The following is a 21,516-nucleotide window of genomic DNA, read 5'->3' on the forward strand; positions in this document are numbered from 1 at the left end:
TCATGTCAAGCCTCTTATCGTCTTGGGTGGAATCAATTTTGGTACTTTGCTTCATTTTATTTAATCTTTCTTTGGTTCAAATTTATCAGCTTATAATAAGCAGACATCGTTTATTTCTAAGTTTTCATTGTAATTAATGAAGACTTTTGTTGCAAGTTAATTAAAAGCTTAAACTAAGGCATGAGGGAATAGAGAATTTTGATGAAAGGGAATAGACTTGTATGGTTGCGGGGAGGTTAAATTTTGTTAAAAAAAGTTAAAATTTTGGGCGTAGAAAAATTGAGAATATAAGTAAAACGTTCATCTTTTTGTGGATAATTTTGAAATTTTGGTTATAGAGTAATCAAATGTTCCAATCGTCAATTGAATCGAAATGAGTTTGAATTCAACTACAAATTGATCTTTATAGTAGTGTAGTTAAACGGTTTTATGGGTATCTATTTGTTTTGATAAATTGACCGATTCATAAGTTTATTTACATGTGCTTTTTTGTTGATTACAAAGGAGAAACCCTCAATTGAATTTAAATTTAAGTGTTGATTTAAATAAAAATTAAATTGATATAACCAATAGAGAGTAATTTGAACGCTGAAATGTACAGTATACAAAAGATTGAAATTGATATAATTTATACAATATGTCTAGGGTACTCTAACGCAACCTTGTAGTTCAAAAAATTAATTTTTTTGAAAAGTAATAGTAAATAAATTATTTTTTGACTTATTTAAATAATATTTTGCTACTAAATTGAAGTTTTTATACTTTTTTAATATTATTTTTTAATTTATAGGCCGAAATTGATGAGGGATTTTACGAAATTAGTCACATAGGATTTTTAGTTTGTTCATTATTGCACAAAAAGCTATCACCATTTTTACAATGAAAGTTTTGACCAAAAAATTTTAAAAATTTACCACGGTCCCATTTTCGCAGGACTCAGCGATTAATGAAGGTGTTAACATGGTTATTAAACTCTTAACTTAGCAGAATATGAAATATACTGTTAATTTATAAAAGTAATTATGATCTACGCTGACGTATAAATTAACCAAACGTTCGAGCATGGAATATCAAATGTCCCTGTAGTCATCTCATATTGCTTTAATTTTAACATGCGCACATTTACAGAGCAGATACAACGAACAATCGCAGTGTACGGATACAGATGATGCCGTATTCTGCGTGTCTAGCCGCACGTAAATTTGATCTACCGTCATGTTAACGAGCAATAGCAACATCACTCTACCAGAATATTCGTATTCCTCTAAACGGATTGACATATATATATGTTGCTTAGAGCTATGCTCATGTTTCACACATTCATAACAGCGTACTAGTCCAATTTTCGTCTCAATCTAATTCACAACATTTTTGTTAATTATCTTCTCTATAATCCCGGCTTCTCCCACCACTTTCGTTCTTCATTCTCTTGTATCATAATTACTAATTACCAAAATAACAATTCTGATAATTATTACTATTACTATTACTGTTACCATTTTCCTAATTAGCGACTCGTTGATGTGAATAGGAAAACGATAGAGACGGAAATGAGAAAATTACCATTGATCCACTTTTCAATTTCTACTGCTCAATCGTTTTGCGATAAATTGCTACTTCATTTCCGTATTCAATATTTTCATCAAGTTTTGTTATTTTTTTATTAAAAATTCAATCATCTGTTTTACATTTTTTTTTCGTTTATTTATTTTGGCTCAAATAATATTTTTCTTGTAACAATAAAAAGAAAAAAATCAACAATAATTTTTAAATAAAATGTAGCCTGGCAAAATAATTTATTCCTTCAATAAATAATAAGAAAAAATATTTTTTCACAAGATGATTAAGAATGAAATCGATACTTACATAATAATTACATTAATAATTAATAATCGTCTTGAGACAGTCAGGCCGCCTCCGTATTGCGAGCCACCTTAAAACTCCGCTTATTATCTGCTCCTTAATAATTTTATTATTGATAATGTCGCACGGAATATTTCTAGGCTGCATTATATGGCTAATTATTTAACTCAATAATAATAAGAATAATTAAAATCAAAATCTTTTTGATGGTCAAAAAACGGCTATTGACATTCTCGGAATATGGCGCGACGATTGTATAAAGGAGCGGGTATTACTGCTGGGTTAGTGCAAACCCTTACCGACACAAATAAATATACTCTAAAACTATAAATATTTAAATAAATAATAAATATTATTAACTAAATAAATAAAAAATTAAACTCTTCCAACCGCCGCTTTAATTCATCAAATCTCTTTTAAATAAGCCTTTAAATAATTAAATAAAAATTGAACTGTTAAATTAATATTTAATAACTTACAATTAATCACTGAACCTTTAAACAAGTTCGACTCCTGTGTAACAGTTACATACCTCTAATACTCCCTTATAAATTTTTTTAAATATTATTATTATTATTAAAATTAGACCTCGACGCTCTCATGAATGAATTTTTAATTTCTCAAGCAAATAAATACCTTGTAATGTTTTAAATTAATATTAAATATTTGCAGCAAGGTAAAATTAAATACTATTTAACTTAATTTTTTTTTTTCATGAACGGAAGAATTTTTATAATGAAAATTTTATTTACTAAAAATTTGTCTAGACTTATCAAACAAAATTATCGTTGAAACTTTGACACGTTATTTTTTTTTTTTTTTTTTTTTTTTTTTTTTTTTTTACAAGACGGTAAATACGCAGTATAATACAGAATATAGGACTGTAGGCTATAGATAGAATAGTTGAGAATACGTAGCAGTGGGTATAGCGACTCGTTAACCGTTGGACAAAGAAAACGATCGTTACTCGCATAACAAAAGCTACGTACTTGTTGCACGTTCGGTCTACCTTGATCTCTCTTTTTCGAAGCACGGTGTAAACAGAAGACTAGACACCAAACGAAATGAAACAGGCTAGCTAGGCGTGTCGACTAGAATATATTTTTTTTTAATTTAACCCTTAAAGAAAGACAAAGAAGCAAAACTTGCGGGACAATTTGAAATAATTTAACTTTTTTTTTTTGTGTGTTTTATTTGAGCTTTTTCTTGGGAAAAATAAATGAAATTAATGTCCATAACCAGAAAAAGTTTCTTTCAATATTTTATTTCTGTTGAAGATATATTACACGCTTCCGGAAAGTTTAAGTCATTACTGATGTTGTAAATAAATCTCGGGATTAAATGAAATAAATAATATAAAAAAGTAACAGTCGTAAACAAGACAAAGAAAATTTGTCACAACCTTTTCGAAGACACTTTACGATTCTTTAGCACCCACTTGTTCGGGTTTCCGTCTTTGCGAAACCTTAACCTTGAAAGTTTTTAAATTCTTTTAGTTTAGGTAAATTTTTGAGTTTTTTTTTTTTTTTTGACAAAATTATTTTTTTTACATTTTTTTCGGGAGCCTAGTAGCTGATTTGAAATTTATAGAGGAACTATTCGTGCTGTTGGTTATTTTATTACTTATTTTTAACAAATTTGCATTGAGAAAATCTTTGAATAAAATTAAAAAAAAAGTCAAAGTTAATTGGGTAATTTTAAAAAGCAAGAAATCTTGAAGTTTTTCTCAGAAAATATCTTCAAAGAATAAAATTTAGTTTCAAGCAAATTGATTCTGTCAATCTTGAGAAAAAAAATTTTTTTTTTCAAAAGCTGTCTTTCTTTTCAAACTTTAAAAAGCTTCACATTTTTATAGCACATTTATGTCTTTAAAAAATTATTAAAATATCTTTTTAATAAAAATTCTTCAATCTTGTCTTCATTTCTATTTTTTTATAAAAACTTTGACTAAAAATGATTTAACTTTTAAATAGTTTATCTTCTAATTCAACTTGCATTATTAAAAAAAGTGTTATGATTAATAAAAAAAACGTAAACAATAAATATTATTCCGTGTTAAATAAAATTACAATAATAAAAATAAAAAAGAAATGTTATTAACAATTAAGTTTCAAAAGACTTTATTTTTATTAAATTATTCTGCAGGATAATTCTTTAAAATTTAGAAAAAATGGCTAGAAGTCTTGCAATAAATCTATTCCCACAAAATAGCTTTTAAAAATTCTCTCATTAATGAAAAGAAGATAAAATAGCGTCTAATTAATAAAATAACCAGCACATGAAAGAGAATTTTTTTCTTTTATAAATTTCTAAGTGTTAATTTTTCTCCGAGGCGGTGTAATCAATTATATTAATCGATAGGTTATCCGCCGGTAGTTTATTGCCTTTCAATAGTTAAACAATAAAATAAAATTTTTTTAAAAGTAAGTTATTTAGACATAGCCGTTTAATTTTCGTTAGTACATAAATCACCACGGATAAACAACGTGTAAACACGACGGCTGGAGCCGAGGGAGTGAGAGGTCGAAATCGATAAACGGACGTCCACATAAACCATCGGACTGGGCTGGGGTTTGGAGAGTAGGTCTGACGATTGCTCGAGACTCATCACTAGTTGTCCGCCCACATCTCGATCTTGCGTGTCGATTAATTGTTTACATCATTCATTTAATTTACGTACCAATAGAGAATTATTTACACATCATCAATTTTATTATTACTATTTTTTTTTACAATGAAAAAAAAATGTTTAAATTATTTTTGACACAATAGAAATAAAAATCCGCAATATGTTATTTATTCATTTTCAAATATCGCGGTCAAAATTTTAACATATTTGAGAGCTTTCAGTGATTTATGCATCACAATTATTTGTTTATTATTTATTCTCAACCACATGGGAATCACTCTTTCATTTGTTAGATTTAATTGTTAGTAAAATCAATCAACAAATTTCAATTATTCCCAATAGAATTATTCGTTTCTCGTGTCTAATTTATATTTTAATAATCAACCAAACAAAATAAATAACTCTCGTTAATTGTTAACAAAAACCGACGTTCAAGAGATGTTCTTTTTATTTATTTTTTTATTTTATTTTTTTTCCAATTAAAAAATATAATTTATTGAATTATCACTTGAATCAATGGAACATTGTCACGTAATAAAAATAAAATACATTTTGAATTATTTTATATATAGGACAATAAAAATGAGAAACGATAAAATAATTAAATTAAGTTAAAAGTTTATAGCGTTACTCTGCTGTTATACTAATGAAAGGATCATAAAGAGCGTCGAGAGCAAAATCTATATAATTTTTTAGTGCTAAAAAGTATCAAGTTAAAATATTTATTTTAGCTGAATTAAAAACTTTAATTATAATTAATAAAGTATTAAATCATCAATCTTTTGCTTCAGAAATATTTTTAAAGTTAAACTTCCGTAACTTGGTGATAAAAAAAAAAAAAAATTAGTACAGTAAAAATAATAATAATGTTTAAGCCGTCAAGAATGTAAGACAGGAATCGCACAGTTTGTTTAAGTGTTTAGTGGCTCGATAAACTATCAGACGATGCGAGTTACAGGGTAGATAAAGGAAGAGAATATAAGACACATGGAAAAGTTCCAAAAGCTCCTATTAAATTCGTCTTATCGATAGTAATCTCCGGAACAGGATATGGAGTTTTGTTCAAGTTGGTTGAGTTTTCCACTGGTCTAACGCTTTTGTACTTGTCGGTAATATTTGCCGACCTTTTATTTTTTTTCGAGCGCAAAACTTGGGAATTTAAACTCTAAGAAAAAAAAATAATAATAAGTACATTCGACAATGCCTTTTATCCGTCCAATTTAACGTTTGTGGACCGGCGAAGTTTTGTCCGTACTTTACTTGTTCTAGGGACCTACTGAAACATAGATATTACGGTGAAATACATACCAGATTTCATATAAACTCGGTACACGTACTGTTCCCGGGAAACGTTGAAATAAAAGCAACTAGCTTAAGGTATTACTTGCTCTTATACATGTACATTTGCTCGCAATAAATTCGTGAAACCGCTTTATACTTTACACTTTACGCTTTACACACGCGCACACATTAGATTTCCGAGTGGCGTGAGCATACTGTATGAGTAGAGGTTAAAAAAAAATTTGCGGACACTTACGGCTCGCTAAACTCACCACCAAAAACTATCTTTCCCCTCGACGTGAGAATAAAAATGTTCTGGAAGATCCATGACTGTATATTCAACCTACTCTTTATCATGTACTTTTATGTATGTACATCGTATGCGAAGACTTTCTGCGAGCTTATATCGTTGGTGATTCGTCGTGGATTAAAGTTTTTTTGAGGCTTCTTTTTCCGCGTACTTTCGAAGGATTATCGAGCCTGTAGAACTTTCCAAGAACAAAGATTGATATGGAAATTTTTAAAAGGAATTGTCGGATAAAAAATCTGGGTAGAGAAATATATTCGCTGGACTTTGTACATTTTTTTTTTTGGAAAATTATGCGAAGGTATTTTATGTATTTTACCCTCGGGGAAAATATTGTAATGCGATCGTCTGAATATTTTATAGAACATCTGATAATTGAGAGTAAATTGAGGTAATGGAAAACTGTTTTTTATTTATTTATTGCTTCTTATTACTTAGTATCAGGTTCTGTTGATCGCTATTAATTTCCTCAATATTAAATCTTTTTTTTTTAATCTATTAATAATTAATCATTGAGAAATTTTTTAATAAAAAAATTTTTTTAACTGCATTTTAAAAATTTTTCGTGTATTTATAAAATTAATTTTTTTTTAGAAAAATTTTATCTAAAAAAAATAATAAATTTTTAATATTTTATTGGATAGAAATTTTTTTATGACAATAAAAATTATTTATAACTAAAAAAAAAAAAAAAAAAAAAAAAAAAAACAATACTTTATTTAGGGCATATTATATAATGTAGAATTGAATTGAGCGGCTTGTTGATCGAGTTTAATCACTTGAATAAAATTTATGAAATTGTGTTGAATGATGAATACACTAGTGCGGATGAGGGTTTTGACGGGACGTACCAAACAAACGTGGTGGTCACGCATAACGGCAGTTGCCTGTACGTCCCACCGGGCATCTTCAAGAGCACATGCAAGATAGACATCACTTGGTTCCCCTTTGACGACCAACACTGTGACATGAAGTTCGGATCCTGGACCTACGACGGCAACCAGGTACACCTAACTATCCCACGTACACTAACACAAATGAGATTTTTGGAAACACACACCAATAAAATCACCTCCTCTCTGTTTATATTATTATTATCACCATTGCTATTATTATTATTCATGACTTAACTATTTCTTTTATTTATTCTATCCGTAAAAAAAAAAAAAAAAAAAAAAATACCCGCTCCTAATCCCTATAGATTACAAGCGAGCAGAAATTCTGATCATTTGTATCCGTTCGTGCAATTGGACTCTTTGTCAGAGCGAGAGAAATTGTCGAACAGCGTTAGCATTGTCAGTCCAGTAAACAATTTATATTTTTATTTATTTATTTTGCGTCCTTTAATTCAACTTACACTCGTGCTATTGTCGTTAGTTATTTGGTATATTTTGTTCAATAAAATGTCCTTTATTTATTTAAATAAAAGTACCTCGTGCATAAATTTTGTTCGAATTAATATTACAGATAATGTCTCTAAAAATCAATGATCGAAAAATTAAAGCGTGAAGTACGGCAAAAATTTCTGTTCAATATAAATAATAAATAAAATATAATACTTTATGTAATATGTTGACAATATGTCAACGCGCTTCACGGAGTTGTCTTCATTCTGCGCGACTTTCAGACAGAAAAGTTGTAAAAGAAGCTCCTTTTAATACTTGCTGCTGAAATATTTATCCGACATTCACTCAGCTCTCGTTTTTATGAAATAAATTTTATATTCCACCATTTTTCTATAAATTTTATCCAGCTTAATAAGCAGCCAATAAAACATTTTATCCGATCGCGAAACGTTTTATTCACTATTTATTGCTATTTAAAGTCCGGATTACGATTATTCACTGTAATACTCCAATATATTTCTCTAAATTCACATAAAAGGCAACCAAGTGATTAAATAAATAACTTCCGTAAAAATTCAAGCTAATACGCTTGTAAATAATTAACGTAATAACTTAATAGCTAATAACATGATTTATATGCAGTGTAACAAGTTTGAGATACATGAAATCTATTGATAGAGAAAGTTTAAATTCCCTTGAACCGATATGATCTATGCCGAGTCACGGCATCGTGCACAAGAGCTTCTATTTAATACACGTTAGATCCTTTATTTATCAAACATCATGCATTTTACAAGTACATTGTTTCGTCATCATAATTCAGAGCTTCTTTACACGTAAAACTCCTCTTTTAGCTGTTAAACTTTCCTCTAGAGATGACAGCTCCATATAAGCCGATATTAATGTAAAACTTTGGCAAAATTTCTCACGCGATTATTAATGAAGTCAAAAGTTGGAAATTTATTTAATTATATTTTTAGAGTTAAATTATTTACATGAGATTAAAATATTAAAATATTTAATTTATAATAAAATTAGCGCATCAGAGGGGAAAAAATTTTTTTTCCTATGAAACTTGCTGAGATAATTTGTGTACTACAAAATAAAAATAAAATATAAACTTAGCTTATATTCGAGAATTAATAATTTGCAAATTGCAATTATGAATGATGGGTTTAATTTTTAATGAATAAAGATGAAAATAAAAACCGAGAAAGGAACAATGGACTTGACGAAAAAGTAAAGTAAAAAAAATAAAATAAGATAGAAATAATAGGATTAATTTCAGTAGAATTGAAATGAACAATAGAAGCATCGAGTGGAAAGAGAATTTATTTGAAAGCGTCTATCAGAGTGAGAAATTAAGACTCGACTACTACAACTAAAACTATCACTACTACTACATCCCAGCTGTCTCTTCGTAATTTCTCAGAGCGCATTTCTGCGATGCCTGGTGTGTTTTCTGATCAGATCCACCTACGGGTGAGATGACCGAGAAATTCTCAGGATACATCGACAACCGAGATCCAATTCACGAACGACCCTATCAAACCTCTACCCGCACCACCAATACCGCTTCCAATACTATTTACCCATCCGCTTTCCTCCTCCCTTCTACCTCCTTCTCAATACAAGCCAAACTCCTGTCCTTCTATATCTATTAACACACATTCTTATTATCTTTATACACTCTCTCATTCACACGCTCTCTTGTCTTTAAGTTTATTACTTTATATATTACCCGATTCACTATTATATATTATATAAAATAGCGCTACACAATAGTACTCGCTATAGATTGTCGTTCTCACGCTTTACAGCTTATGAGATACCAGATAAACCACACTAAATATTTATATCGATTATAAATAACAAGCTATTACTATTAAATTACTTAAACGACGATCAAGTCAGGGAATCGATGAGAATGAGAACAAAAAGCTTTAAAATTAATTAAGTAGGCTCACAAGCTTATATTTAACACCTTCATTCAGTAATTTTAAAATTTGATGTTATTTTACGAGAAATTATGAATCTTTAATTAAAAAAAATTTCTGTATTATCGACAGTCAATATTCAATTTTTTGTACCGTGCTTTCTTTGAACGTATATTGCTAGTGGAGTGTAAAAAAGTAAATACATTAAAAATACGATAAAAAGTGTGTAATAAAGAAAAATATGTACTCAAAAAAATAAAAAAATAATAATGAAAGCAAATTGAAAAAATTCGATGTTTGTTTCAAAATTTTCTGAAAATTTGATAAATGAAAAATCAGTAGGATTCATTCAAAAAAAATTTAATGGAAATTTGTTCGAGAAAAATTAGTTGGTTCTTTATTTTTTGAGTTTGATTTAATTGACAGAATTACAAATAATAATTTAAAGTTTAAAGTTTGTGGTTATAATTTAATGTAAAACTTAGATTGTAAATGTACGAATGATTTTATTTTTCAATTTTGAAACAAAGATGAATACTTGAAAAGAAAAATTCAAAGCAACGAATTACCATGATAATAGTTAATGAAATTACGGATTGAGATAATTTTCGGAAGCATTGTAAGTAAAAGTACCGTTAAATTTGTAGTTTGAAAACAAACTTTGAATTTCCTTCGACGAAATTACAAAGTTTTAGTCTAGCCGCGATGAGCATCAACCGAGGAAAGTGTACTTGACGAAGATTGAGATGTATTATATGAGAAGTTGAGAAGTGAGTGAGCAAAAAAATAGTAACTTCACTTGACAATGCCTTCACTTTGGCAATCTAACTTGTCACTTGTGATACGTATCTCAGTTCATTTCTTGGTCGCTCACCCCCGGGCTCGTTCTCAGTGATTCTATTTCACGTCTAGCATGCGTCGACCTACGGTTTCGAGTCATGTTACGCGGCCGCTAATTAACACTAAGTTCGTTTCGTGTTTCTGGCAACTAGTTTCCTGCAATCTCCGCTTACTCACTTGCTCATTCTCATTCACTTATACTCAGTGCTGCTCTTTGTTGCAGCTCGGGTAGGTACAATTCCCGGTTCTGATTCTCATTCTAATTCAAACTTAAACCAACTATACACACTATATACAATGAAATAGGTCTCTTCTCTTATTCACAGTATTGTGTTCGGTACGGACCTATGAGAACGGAGGCTCAAAACTCGTGGTTTCGTTACTTTACGCTACTTGCCAATTGGATTATTCCGTATTGTACCTTAGTTTTCATAATTTTCGATGTTCAATTATTACCACTGCGATATTTGATATTAGAATACATTTGTTTTCATTATTGTCTTTTATTAACAATTTTCGGTATTTTATTGACGCATAAAGTTTAGTCGGATTAAATTAAAATTTTTATTTAGCATTATAAATCTACAAAGTAAAAAATTTTGCGTCAATGCGTCAAAAAATTTTTATATTAAATATTTAACACTTTTTTGTGTTAATTTAATACAATAAATGTTAAATTTACACATAAAAGTGTTAAATATTTAACACAAAATTGTTTACTGTGTAAAAAGTGTAACGTCAATGCTATCATATGAGAAACATTTTTTATAATAATAAAAAAATTAAATTAACTCGCGAAAAAAATCTTGTACTAAGAAAATCACTTAGAAAAAAATAAAGTAAAAAATTTTTTGAGTCAAGTAAAATTTTTTTCAATCAAGAAAAATTTCTTAGCTTGATTTAAGATCGTCAATCTTATTCATTTTTCTATTGTGGAGAGTTAAATTTAATTAGAAAAAAAATTGCACTTTTTAGAAAAATATTAAATTCAGAATAAAAAAAATTTATAGAAAATTTTACAATTGAAAATTCATAGCAAGAAAATTTTAGACAGTCCAAAGCAAGAATATCTAGAGTAAAGTATCAAAAAAATTCTCACCAAATTAAAATATAATTTACAATGTATAACTTTAAAAAATAAATAAATAAGCTTGAACCCGATATTAACCTTCATTTATATTTTTAAAAACTCAAGTTACCCGAGGCAATTAAAACAACAATAGTCAAAGTCAACTGTAATCAGCTATTATTTTGATCGAAAATATTACCTTGAATCAAAAATAAAAATAATTAAGTACGACAGCTTTGTTTATTCACTAATAACGAGAGTATTCTTTTGTCGAAGCAATTATCGAGTAAAATATAAAAGAAACCCCGGTGCGATATATAATAATAATAATAACAACAACAACAGCAACAACAATAAAACAAAAAAATGAGATATTGAACTGTCGATAGTATATCGAGATATGAATTTATTATCTCAAGAGGTAAAAGCACTCGCACTCTATTTTTTGTCTCATCGCTTTACACGATCCCCCTTTTTTACCCACACACTCGCGCTCCCTTTTGTTCTCAATAACTCATCAATCCCCTTCTTTGTCATCGCAACCCGCGCGAGCTTTTTTTCTTTGTTTACATTCTTCTTTATTGCCATTATCATTATTACTACACAATGATTTTTATTATTATTATCATAACTTTTTTCAAAGCTTTTGTCGAGGCCGCGTCATCTAAATATTTATTCGTCCGGGATTTATATTGCTAATCGTTATACGTATCTATAAATGTACAAGCGGATTTATTGTTAACACCCTCCAGTTCCACATATTTACTTATATATTATATTTATAATAAATATAACCCATAACTTGTACTTAATAATTATAATCATACATAAGTACAACAATAAAATCCATCACGCTGATTGGCTGATAACGCTTGCCAATGTTGTCTGCTTAACGCGCCTCCGTGCAATTTAATACGAATCAAATTTACATCAATAAATATTAATAACAAATAATATAAATTACACCTGTATAATATTTTATCGATGCGCGATATTTTTACGTATAACTTATTTATTTATTTATTTTTTTTTTTTTATCTTCTCAGGAAAAAAATCCAACTATCTAATCTATCTAACTGTCTATCTATTTATCCATTTATCTATTTACTATATTTAAATATTAATAATAAATACTCACAACAATAAACATAAATATAAAAACACACCTACATCGACGAGTCAAAGCCGGGACCACGTGATTATGTCTGAGCTGGGAACCACGATTTTGCATGGAGCATATTGCCGCGACGTTCTTCCATCGACTCCACATGATCCTTAAATCCCTGGCCTTTAATTAAAATTAAAAATTTTTTTTTCAAATTTCAGATTTAAATACTGATTTATGATTTTTTTTTTTTTTTTTTTTTTTTTTTTTTTTTTTTTTTATTGAAATGTAGACATAAATACAAGTATGAATAAAGTAGTCATAGCGGTCTTTGGGCAGCCATACCATAAATAACGAACGATAAACCAATAAGTTATCTCTCATGTGACGGTAACCCGAAAGTAAATAAAATATAAAAAAAAAGGAGAATTTTTTTTAAGAAAAATGTTTGAAAATTCAGAAGCGGGTGGGAGGAAAATAAATTGTTGAGGTTATTCGAAAGGAAAGGAATGGGACTAAACGAAAAAAAAGTTTGTCGTGGTAACAATGAAAGGACAGAGGGAGTAGATCCACTGGACGGACGAGATGATCCTGCGGTTTGCGGACCTGTTCCGGAGTAACACAAAGCTCTTTCAATGTACACAGCTTTTGCTTTGCTTTAGCTCACTGAGAACTGCAATGCAGTTTATCACTTTTAGAAAATAGAGAAATCTTGTTGTGGCGTGAAGATGTGCTGAAAACGAATGGCGATTCATCTTAACGCCAGAGAATAAACAGACCCCCTGTACTAAAGAAATGACATGTGTATTTATGGTTTTTCTTATGTGGGTATCTTTCGGTGGTGTTAAACCTTTCGGGGTTAAAAACTCTCACACAACATACTCTTAGGAACGTCAGACTCTAATCTTAATGTTTTTCGATTTCTCCGGGGAATTTTATGTCATTGTGTAAATCACGTCTTTATTTCCATTGATAATATAGTGATATGAATGAATAGATTTTTTTGTTGGTGTGAATTTATTGAAGTCCATCATTTTATTTTTTGGAAAAAAAAAATTAGAATTTTTAGACACGGAAAAAATAAACTATAATAAATACTATTCAATGGATAATAAATTTTATCTCAAATATAACGCGAATTTTAATCCATATAATTAAGAGAACAGACAAAATTTCGTGGCCAATATCTCCAGATACATAATTAAGAAATGACCTTGTATCTCGTGAACCATTGACATTTTTAAAGATATAAGCTCATCCCAATGTTACACTCATCAAGACTTTTCATTTGAGTACCCACATCAATTTTTCATCTATTTATATATATTATATATATGTATATATGAAAAATATATCAAAAATACATGTGGGTACTCAAATGAAAGCTCTTGATGAGAGTAACATCGGAATGAGCTTATATCTTTGAAAAGGTCAATAGTTAAGAAAATATAATGCAATTCATCAGAAATCATTACACAATTAGGAAAAATTTCATTTATTATAGCTCGCAATTCTCGGCAGTCACATTGTTGCTAGTTTCGTTAAAATTACTAAGTATAAGAAATTGAAGATGTTCAAATTGATAAAAGTAAAAAATTAGACATATTATTTTACATTTCTAAAAAACAAATTTCCCGCAAATAAATCAACATCAAAATTTATAACTCCCGTATTTTGGTTGACAAAAAAATTCCGATAAATTTTTTATTAATTCGTCTTACCCTGACGTTTTTCAGCACAAAATAAGACTCTATCAATCTCTATATTTCAATTCACGTTGAAATGTGAAGGCAATTCACGTTTAAGAATTATAAATAATAAAGTAACGTTTCTCAAGACAAGAAGTGTGAGAATTAGCCGGAGATTAAGTACATAGCATTACTTACCACAAGTCCCAGTACAGCAAAGAGGGATTTAGAGTTTGCAAAATTGATAAGCTCACTGAGTAGAGCAAATTATATAAAATATTAAAGGCTAAACTGAGATGATAAAATTAACGTACGATTAATACCTCTTGACAGTCTATTGTGAGATATTCGAACTCATGAATTAGAAATGAACACGAGTTCATTGTACCTAACAATCACATAAACGCGCGATAAATCAGTACCCGGGCCCGAGTTCTGTGTAAGGATCGACGACCGATAGGATTTCCGTCCGTCCACGGGTGTCAGGGATATCGTCCGGATTTATTCACCAAACCCGTGCTGAATGGATATACACATACACATATAAATCTATCTACATCTGAGCAAATACCTTCACATTTATGTACATCGTACTGCAGTAGATCAGTCGGGCACACGATACTTGTGAATTCAACTAAAACTAAAACCGATTATTAAAAATCTTGTTTTTATATCGATTTTGCGGGAATTTTTTTGGTGATTCATCACTTGATCTAAGCTCACGATACGAGGAGAAATATGTGGAAAAAAATTTGCTTGCACCAAGAAAATTAAAAAAAAGTCCGAAGTTTTTTTTCAGAGCAAGAAAAAATTTTTTTTAGAAAAGAAAATTTTTATCATCTAAAATAATTTTTTTCTTTCTCAATATTTTTTGCTCAAGAATTTTTTTTTCCTGCTTACAAATTAACTGATCTCAAAGACCGCTCACTAAAAATTCAGCGCGCTGGATAATTAAACTTATTTTTTATTTAAATAATTATGATTAATTTTATTGCCTCTTAAGATTAATTAAACCTTCCGTGGAGTCCATTATTGAACGACGCTTCCATGCCAGCAGACAGACGAGTTCCCACTCTCATTTACTCATCGTGGTATTAAATGAATCATTAAACAAATCAGTGCTTTAAGCACTACTACTGTTTAACGATTAATTAAATACTTGGTGGTAATTTTTTTTTGTCGAGTTATTTAATTTTGAAAGAACATGCAAGATAACTTACCATTTGTCATATGTTATTTAAATTAAAATGAACAACAGAGAGTGAGTACTCGTCGTGCAAAGCTTAGGCTAAGTTCGTATTTGCCTTGCACACACTCGAAATCTCTCGATACCTTGAACCAAGCACAACATCTCCAATGATAAATTTATGTATCATAAAGAGAAAAAAATAATTTTGATATTTTTTTTTATTTTATAATTAAAAAAAAATAATAGTTGAAGAAATATTCAACAGTTTGATGCAAATATACCCTCAGGTATTGCCGATCAGTTGAATTTATTGGAGCATTATTTTTTTACAGCCTCGAGGATTATCAACTATACATCAACTATGTATGCATTGCTAAGCAGCAGCATCAACTAAACTTTGAAATATTTATTTTTCCGCTCTTGTACATTTTTATTTGTATGTGAAATAGACGAGTTTTATGGCTGCTAAGGATTTTTATAGAAATTTCATGTTCACTTTTACATGAATTTTAATCATTTTCTCTGTATATGTACACTTTGTGGTTAAAATTGTTACCAAATGTTTCTTGAATAAATTCTTAAAAAAAAAAAAAAATAAAATAGTGAAAAAGAATTCAGATATTCAAGGAGTCTGCGCTCATAAAGTAGCCGAGTGTAAATATGTTACAGTCGGAACACTAAAAATATTTGAAAGTTAAACACCGTCCGTGAGAACATCATCGTCGGTCGCTGAAATATATTGCGCGTAAAAACTGTTCGAAAACGCCATAAGCCGTCTAGTTTTAAAAGTCTGGATATATATTCGTGGTTATTATTATTGTTACCTTTTTTTGCAAATGTCGCTAGTAAAATTTTCAATTTCGCGGTTCAGCATCACCTCATCTTATATCTATATAAGTCGAGTAATATTTTATTTCCAGCTGTAAATTTTCAAATCCCCTCAAACCACTGAAGTTAATTGCCAAATAATTTCGCGGAACATTAAACTGACATTTACGCAACTGGTGAAAGTACTTCCGGATTGACGAAAAATTAAGTGAATAAAAGTTATTATTCCTAGTTAAATTAAAAGCATACCTTTCATTTTAAAATTTAGTGGTTAAATCGTGGAATTTCTTTAAAATTACTTCGACAGTCGCTGTAATTTTTTTTACTCAATAATATACACATATATTTATATCTATTCAAAATTAAAAAATTTGCTATAATATTTTTGATTAGTTAAGAGTTTTTTAAATAATCTAAAATTTTATTGAACATTCGAAAAATTTTTTAGAGTACTTAAAAAATTATTTTACACGGAAAAAATTAAATGATAGGAATTATCGTACTAAATTTGTGGCTCCAATCATCTAGGATGGTTAAAAAATTTTTCAATGCAAAGGTGGTTAATGTTATTATTTTTTTATGATAACAGTCACTATCAGGAAAATTATATTCACTATCAGGATGATAATATTTACTATCAAGGATAGTAATTAATATTACCGAATTCTATGAAAGAATTGATCGAAAATTTAATCAAAGGATAATTATTTTATCAACACTTTAATGATCGAATCATAAAGTGAAAAGTTGTAAAAAAATCTTGAAGAACAGTGACAAGTAGCAGTACAGAAAACTAACTTCATCCAAGTAGTTGTCAGAAACCTTTGCACCTGTTGCATGGCCTCGTCTAGCCCTCTGTCGCGTGTTACTTCAGGATTTCCAGCCGACGACGCGTCCATCAACTGTGGTTCATCACACTCCCACACTCTTATAAGAAAAGCTCACACGCCGGTAAATTCCCTTGCAGCAGCCTCGAGCGTTTTCATTTATTCTTACACCAATTTTTACTTTCTCACTTCGGTGTAATATTTTTAAAATCAACTTAATGCTCCGTGAGCTAACAGTAATTTTTTTAAATTAATAAAATAATTACAATAATAAATTAATGTGCAAAAAAAAGGTATGACAGATTAAAAAAATTTTTTCCAAACCAAACTTAAGAAAGCTGAAAAAAATCAATCAAGTGTGTGCAAGGCAGATGCATTCGGATGCGCTCTTACTTGCGTGCCCCTCAACGCACCGTTTAAAGTAAAAGACAGAGCGCGGTGTGAATGAGCATGGGCATTCATGTAAGACCACGTACCGGAACAATAATATACACCCCTAATCTAAATAAATTAACTAACTCCAACTACTACCAACTACTACTCCTTCATCACTAGAACTGTTTCTTCTACTGTTACCATTACTGTTAAGCTTAACAGCTTCTTACTGTTACTCATTACTATTATTATTATCGTCACTTTATTTTTTAAATTAATGGCCATTAATTTAATCAATAAATTTAAAAATTCACAAATAAAAATGTTAACAATTTTCTTGTACTTAAAAATGTGTTGCATCGACGGAATAAATGGGCAAGCTTCGTGCTTTCTCTTCGTGCGTTTATTACCCGACAAAAATACTAAATACTAATGCATAAAAAAAAAAAAATTAATATAAAAACACACGTTGAGAACTCAAGCACGAAGAGGCACATTTATTCCTATCGACTATCGTCACAACATTTATATTTCTTACAATCACCTGTCAGGCCTGTTTGATGAACTTGAGCAAAATCAAACAGCAATGGTTATTTTTTTAAGATTTATTACTATTACTCAGAAATAAAAAACGATTGAAAGCAATAATAATTAATAATAAACAATTACAAATTAATTAAAGCCGATAAGCTTATTGAGAAACGATATTTATTATTAATTAGATAAGAGCTTGGCATAATTTATATAGTGAAAAGCGCGTGGTGTAATTAATCATTTCATTGACCAGTCATCGCGAATAGAGGCAATAATTAATTAACACAAGTTGATTAGATAATATATAATAGATAATTATAGTAGGTATTTTTACTTTTCAATGTGTATAAAATAGCTCGGCACTAATTAACTAGTTATGTACTTGAAAATTCATCCTTCTGTGACTCAAGACTAAATACACAATCTCATTTTGTGTACTAATATATCGTAGCTTAACTTTGGATAAACTATTCTGAAATGTACTTGTACTTGAGCAAATACTCGAGGATTTAGCCAGGCATTAGGATGTTGGTAAACTCATTAATTTTATCATAAAATTGTTATTTTATTTTTGTTAACTCTTTGAAATTGTTGAGAAAGTTTGATTAGATGCTTAAATGCCTGAAGATATTTTTAAAAAATTTTTAACGTTTGAATTTTGTAGATTTTTTTTTTATTTTTAAAATATTTCATCAACAATGGAATTTATTTTTTAAGTTGAATTTTTATTTATATTTTTTTTTTTTTTAGTGATTAAAGTCAATAATAAAAATTTGTAATTTTTATTAAAAAAAAATTTATTTATAAAAAAAATGTATAAAGTTTTATCTATTAAAATTAAACAAGACTTTTCAAGAAATAAAAATTGAATTTTTTACTGAAGATAGAATAACAGAGTCAGCATTTATGGAGCTTGTGATAATATAATGTCATGAAAAAATTTTCATACAAATAATGTAAGGAAAATGGATTGATTTGTGATTTAATTTGAGTGAAATTGATTGTAATATTGTACTTCTACTACGACTAAAAAGATTCAGAACTTTTATAAATTCTGTAATTTATTGATTTTTTCCAAATCAATAATAACGTCACAAACTTAGTAATAAAAATTAGTAACTCGATAATCTCAAAATAATCTCGAAACAAATAGTAAAATTAGTCTTTAAAAGAATTTGAATCTCGAATAGGATAAACTTTTTTTTTTTTTAATGATCAAAAACGTAAAAAATTATGATCCTAAAAAATATCAGAGTGCGACATAACAGGACGTGAATATTAACTACAAAATCTGATACTTTGAAACAGAATCGTTTGAATCGGCGATGTAAAGTGATTCCATTGTTCGTCAGCGATTCATGATAGTCGATTTATGAGATAAAACGGGCGAGATAGAAATTCAAACTCGTATTCTAGATCTGTGTTAGTCATCCGTTAAACTCATTTGTATTCACTGTAACTGCTGACGGCTAATGCACACGTTTTTCACTATTTTTTACACCACGCTCGAAAAACTTTCGCATTCTAAAAAAAATTCTATAACAACAAATAATTTTATATGTTGTTACTTGTTAATTTAATTTAATTAAATATAAAATATCTCATTGTTTTATTCTCGCTCAAGCCCATCATACACTGGCGTGTCGACTTTCGCTGCCACATTATAAAACATTTCATATTTTCCTCATCATAAAATCCTCGCCAATTTAATTAAAATAACATTTTATTTATTATATTTATTTTGCATGATCTTCGGCACGAATTTATTATTTATCACTATCAGTATCACTAATCACTAATCATTAATTGTATTGTGATTTTCATTGACGGCCCGCAAAAATATAATAATTATAGAATTATAGGAAAATAAAATATAATTAAAGTAGAAATGCCCGTCAATGGTCAGACCTGCTTGGAATTAAATGAAAGCTAACTAGTGTCTCGAAGTGCTGATATGAATTATCATTTAAATTATCATATTTAATGCCAATAATTAATATGTACAAATAAAATAACAGAGCATTGACCTCTAAAATAAACTGTTATTTGAGCTTTATCTGCTTGTGACATGACAGACCTAAATTATTAATTTATGAAAGCCCTGGCTGAAAGAAAGAGATACTAATAATTCAATTATGTACGTCAGTACTGTCAGTGATTGACGGACAAATAAAAAGCAGATGCATTAGTTGTATATTTGAAGATTCAAATAAAATATTCAAATATTCATCGCTGTAATGTAATATTTAATACCAGTACGAACTTTTTGATTTTAAATTAAATTAACAGATAAAAACTATTAATTCAGCGACCTTTTATGATTAACATTATTTTTCATCTCTTTTTATCAGGGATTTTTACAAACTTGTCACTTGCATGTTCGTTTGTTAGCTTACATTTCGAGATGCTTTAATTAGTTGACTGCAAACGTTAAACGTGAGAGCAATTATTAAAAGTTTATTAATTTTAGTGATATTTAAACCGACAATCATTGTGATAAATCCTTCAGGTTGAATAATTGATGACAGTTTTATTTTATTTTAATTAATTTTAAATTGAAAAAAAAAAAAAATTTTTTTTTTGTGTTTGACAGAAAGTTCATGGTGTCTAATTAAAATTGAAATTAATGAACAAAAAAAAAGTTTTTATTTAAAAAATGTTGTTTATATTTTAATTATGTTTAGTTAGATGTTTTAATTAAAACATTGAAATACCTTCAACAGTAAAAGAAGTGTGTTATAAAAAGCTTATAAGGGGAAAAAATAAATTGAGAGGTTAAATAATTAAAATAAAATGAAAAATATTTGTTAGCTTGTTGGATAAAGCAAGATAATAATTAGTAATTAGCGATGCTTGCTCACAGGTTTTAGTTTTATAATTAAATGAGTTAAATTATTTACATCGAGTAATGATAATGAGCATGGTTGTACTTATTGTACTGTTTGTGTTAATATATAAGTGTGTGTTACGGCATGAAGTAACGTCTTTTCTCTTAATCGAACTTTAAAATTGTTAGCTCGATCTCATACTCAACTCCGAGGAGGGAGGTGACTTGTCCGATTTCATCACTAACGGAGAGTGGGACCTCATCGGTGAGTCTGATAGCACCCGAGTTCGCGGCTTTTACGACGAGCCACGTACTCGTCAGGTGCGTAATTATACGCGCGTATTTTTATCACCCTGACTAAATAATACATGCCTGATTTTGTTAACGAGGGATTTTTCGAGTTTATACTTACTAAGTCAAATAAAAAAGTCCACTGAATTTTGTCTAATGTAATAAATTAATGGTTTATTTTATCCGTAAGAAAAAATTTAGAAATGTAATAACTACATTGAAAAAAAAAAAAAAAAAAAAATTCACTTTAACAACAAATTTTTTTTTCTTAAAATTCTCGTTTTAGATACGAGACATTTTTTTCTGAGGTCGACGAGTACAAAAAAAATTATTAGATTAGATTCACTTCGGCCGGATGGCAATTTTTAAGTACAAAAAAAAACATAAAAAATTTAGAGTAAAAATTATTCAATACATTTTAATTATAATGGAAATTAAATGTCCAAATTAAACAAATAATCAAAGAATTTATTTTTGAAAACTTGAAAACAAATATTATCTACAATCAGTACTCTAAAATTCTTAAAGCGAATAAATTTTTACGCTTAAAAAAATTAATTTAAAAATTACAACGATTATT

At 28.8% G+C, this 21,516-nt stretch overlaps 1 protein-coding gene across 1 annotated transcript in view; it reads left to right on the top strand.

The window, feature by feature from the left end:
• The window catches only part of Nachralpha6 (nicotinic acetylcholine receptor alpha6), a 171,950-nt gene that overhangs the window by 94,936 nt on the left and 55,498 nt on the right, over positions 1-21,516 (top strand). The window contains exons 7-8 of the mRNA XM_074243384.1: positions 6,904-7,084; positions 20,835-20,910. Coding sequence (XP_074099485.1) covers positions 6,904-7,084; positions 20,835-20,910 — 257 coding nt within the window. The remainder of the gene's footprint in view (positions 1-6,903; positions 7,085-20,834; positions 20,911-21,516) is intronic.

The sequence above is a fragment of the Cotesia typhae genome, unplaced genomic scaffold (assembly GCF_013202065.1).
Source record: "Cotesia typhae breed Kobodo isofemale line unplaced genomic scaffold, CoteBio_Ctyphae contig_4, whole genome shotgun sequence".
Taxonomy (NCBI): domain Eukaryota; kingdom Metazoa; phylum Arthropoda; class Insecta; order Hymenoptera; family Braconidae; genus Cotesia; species Cotesia typhae.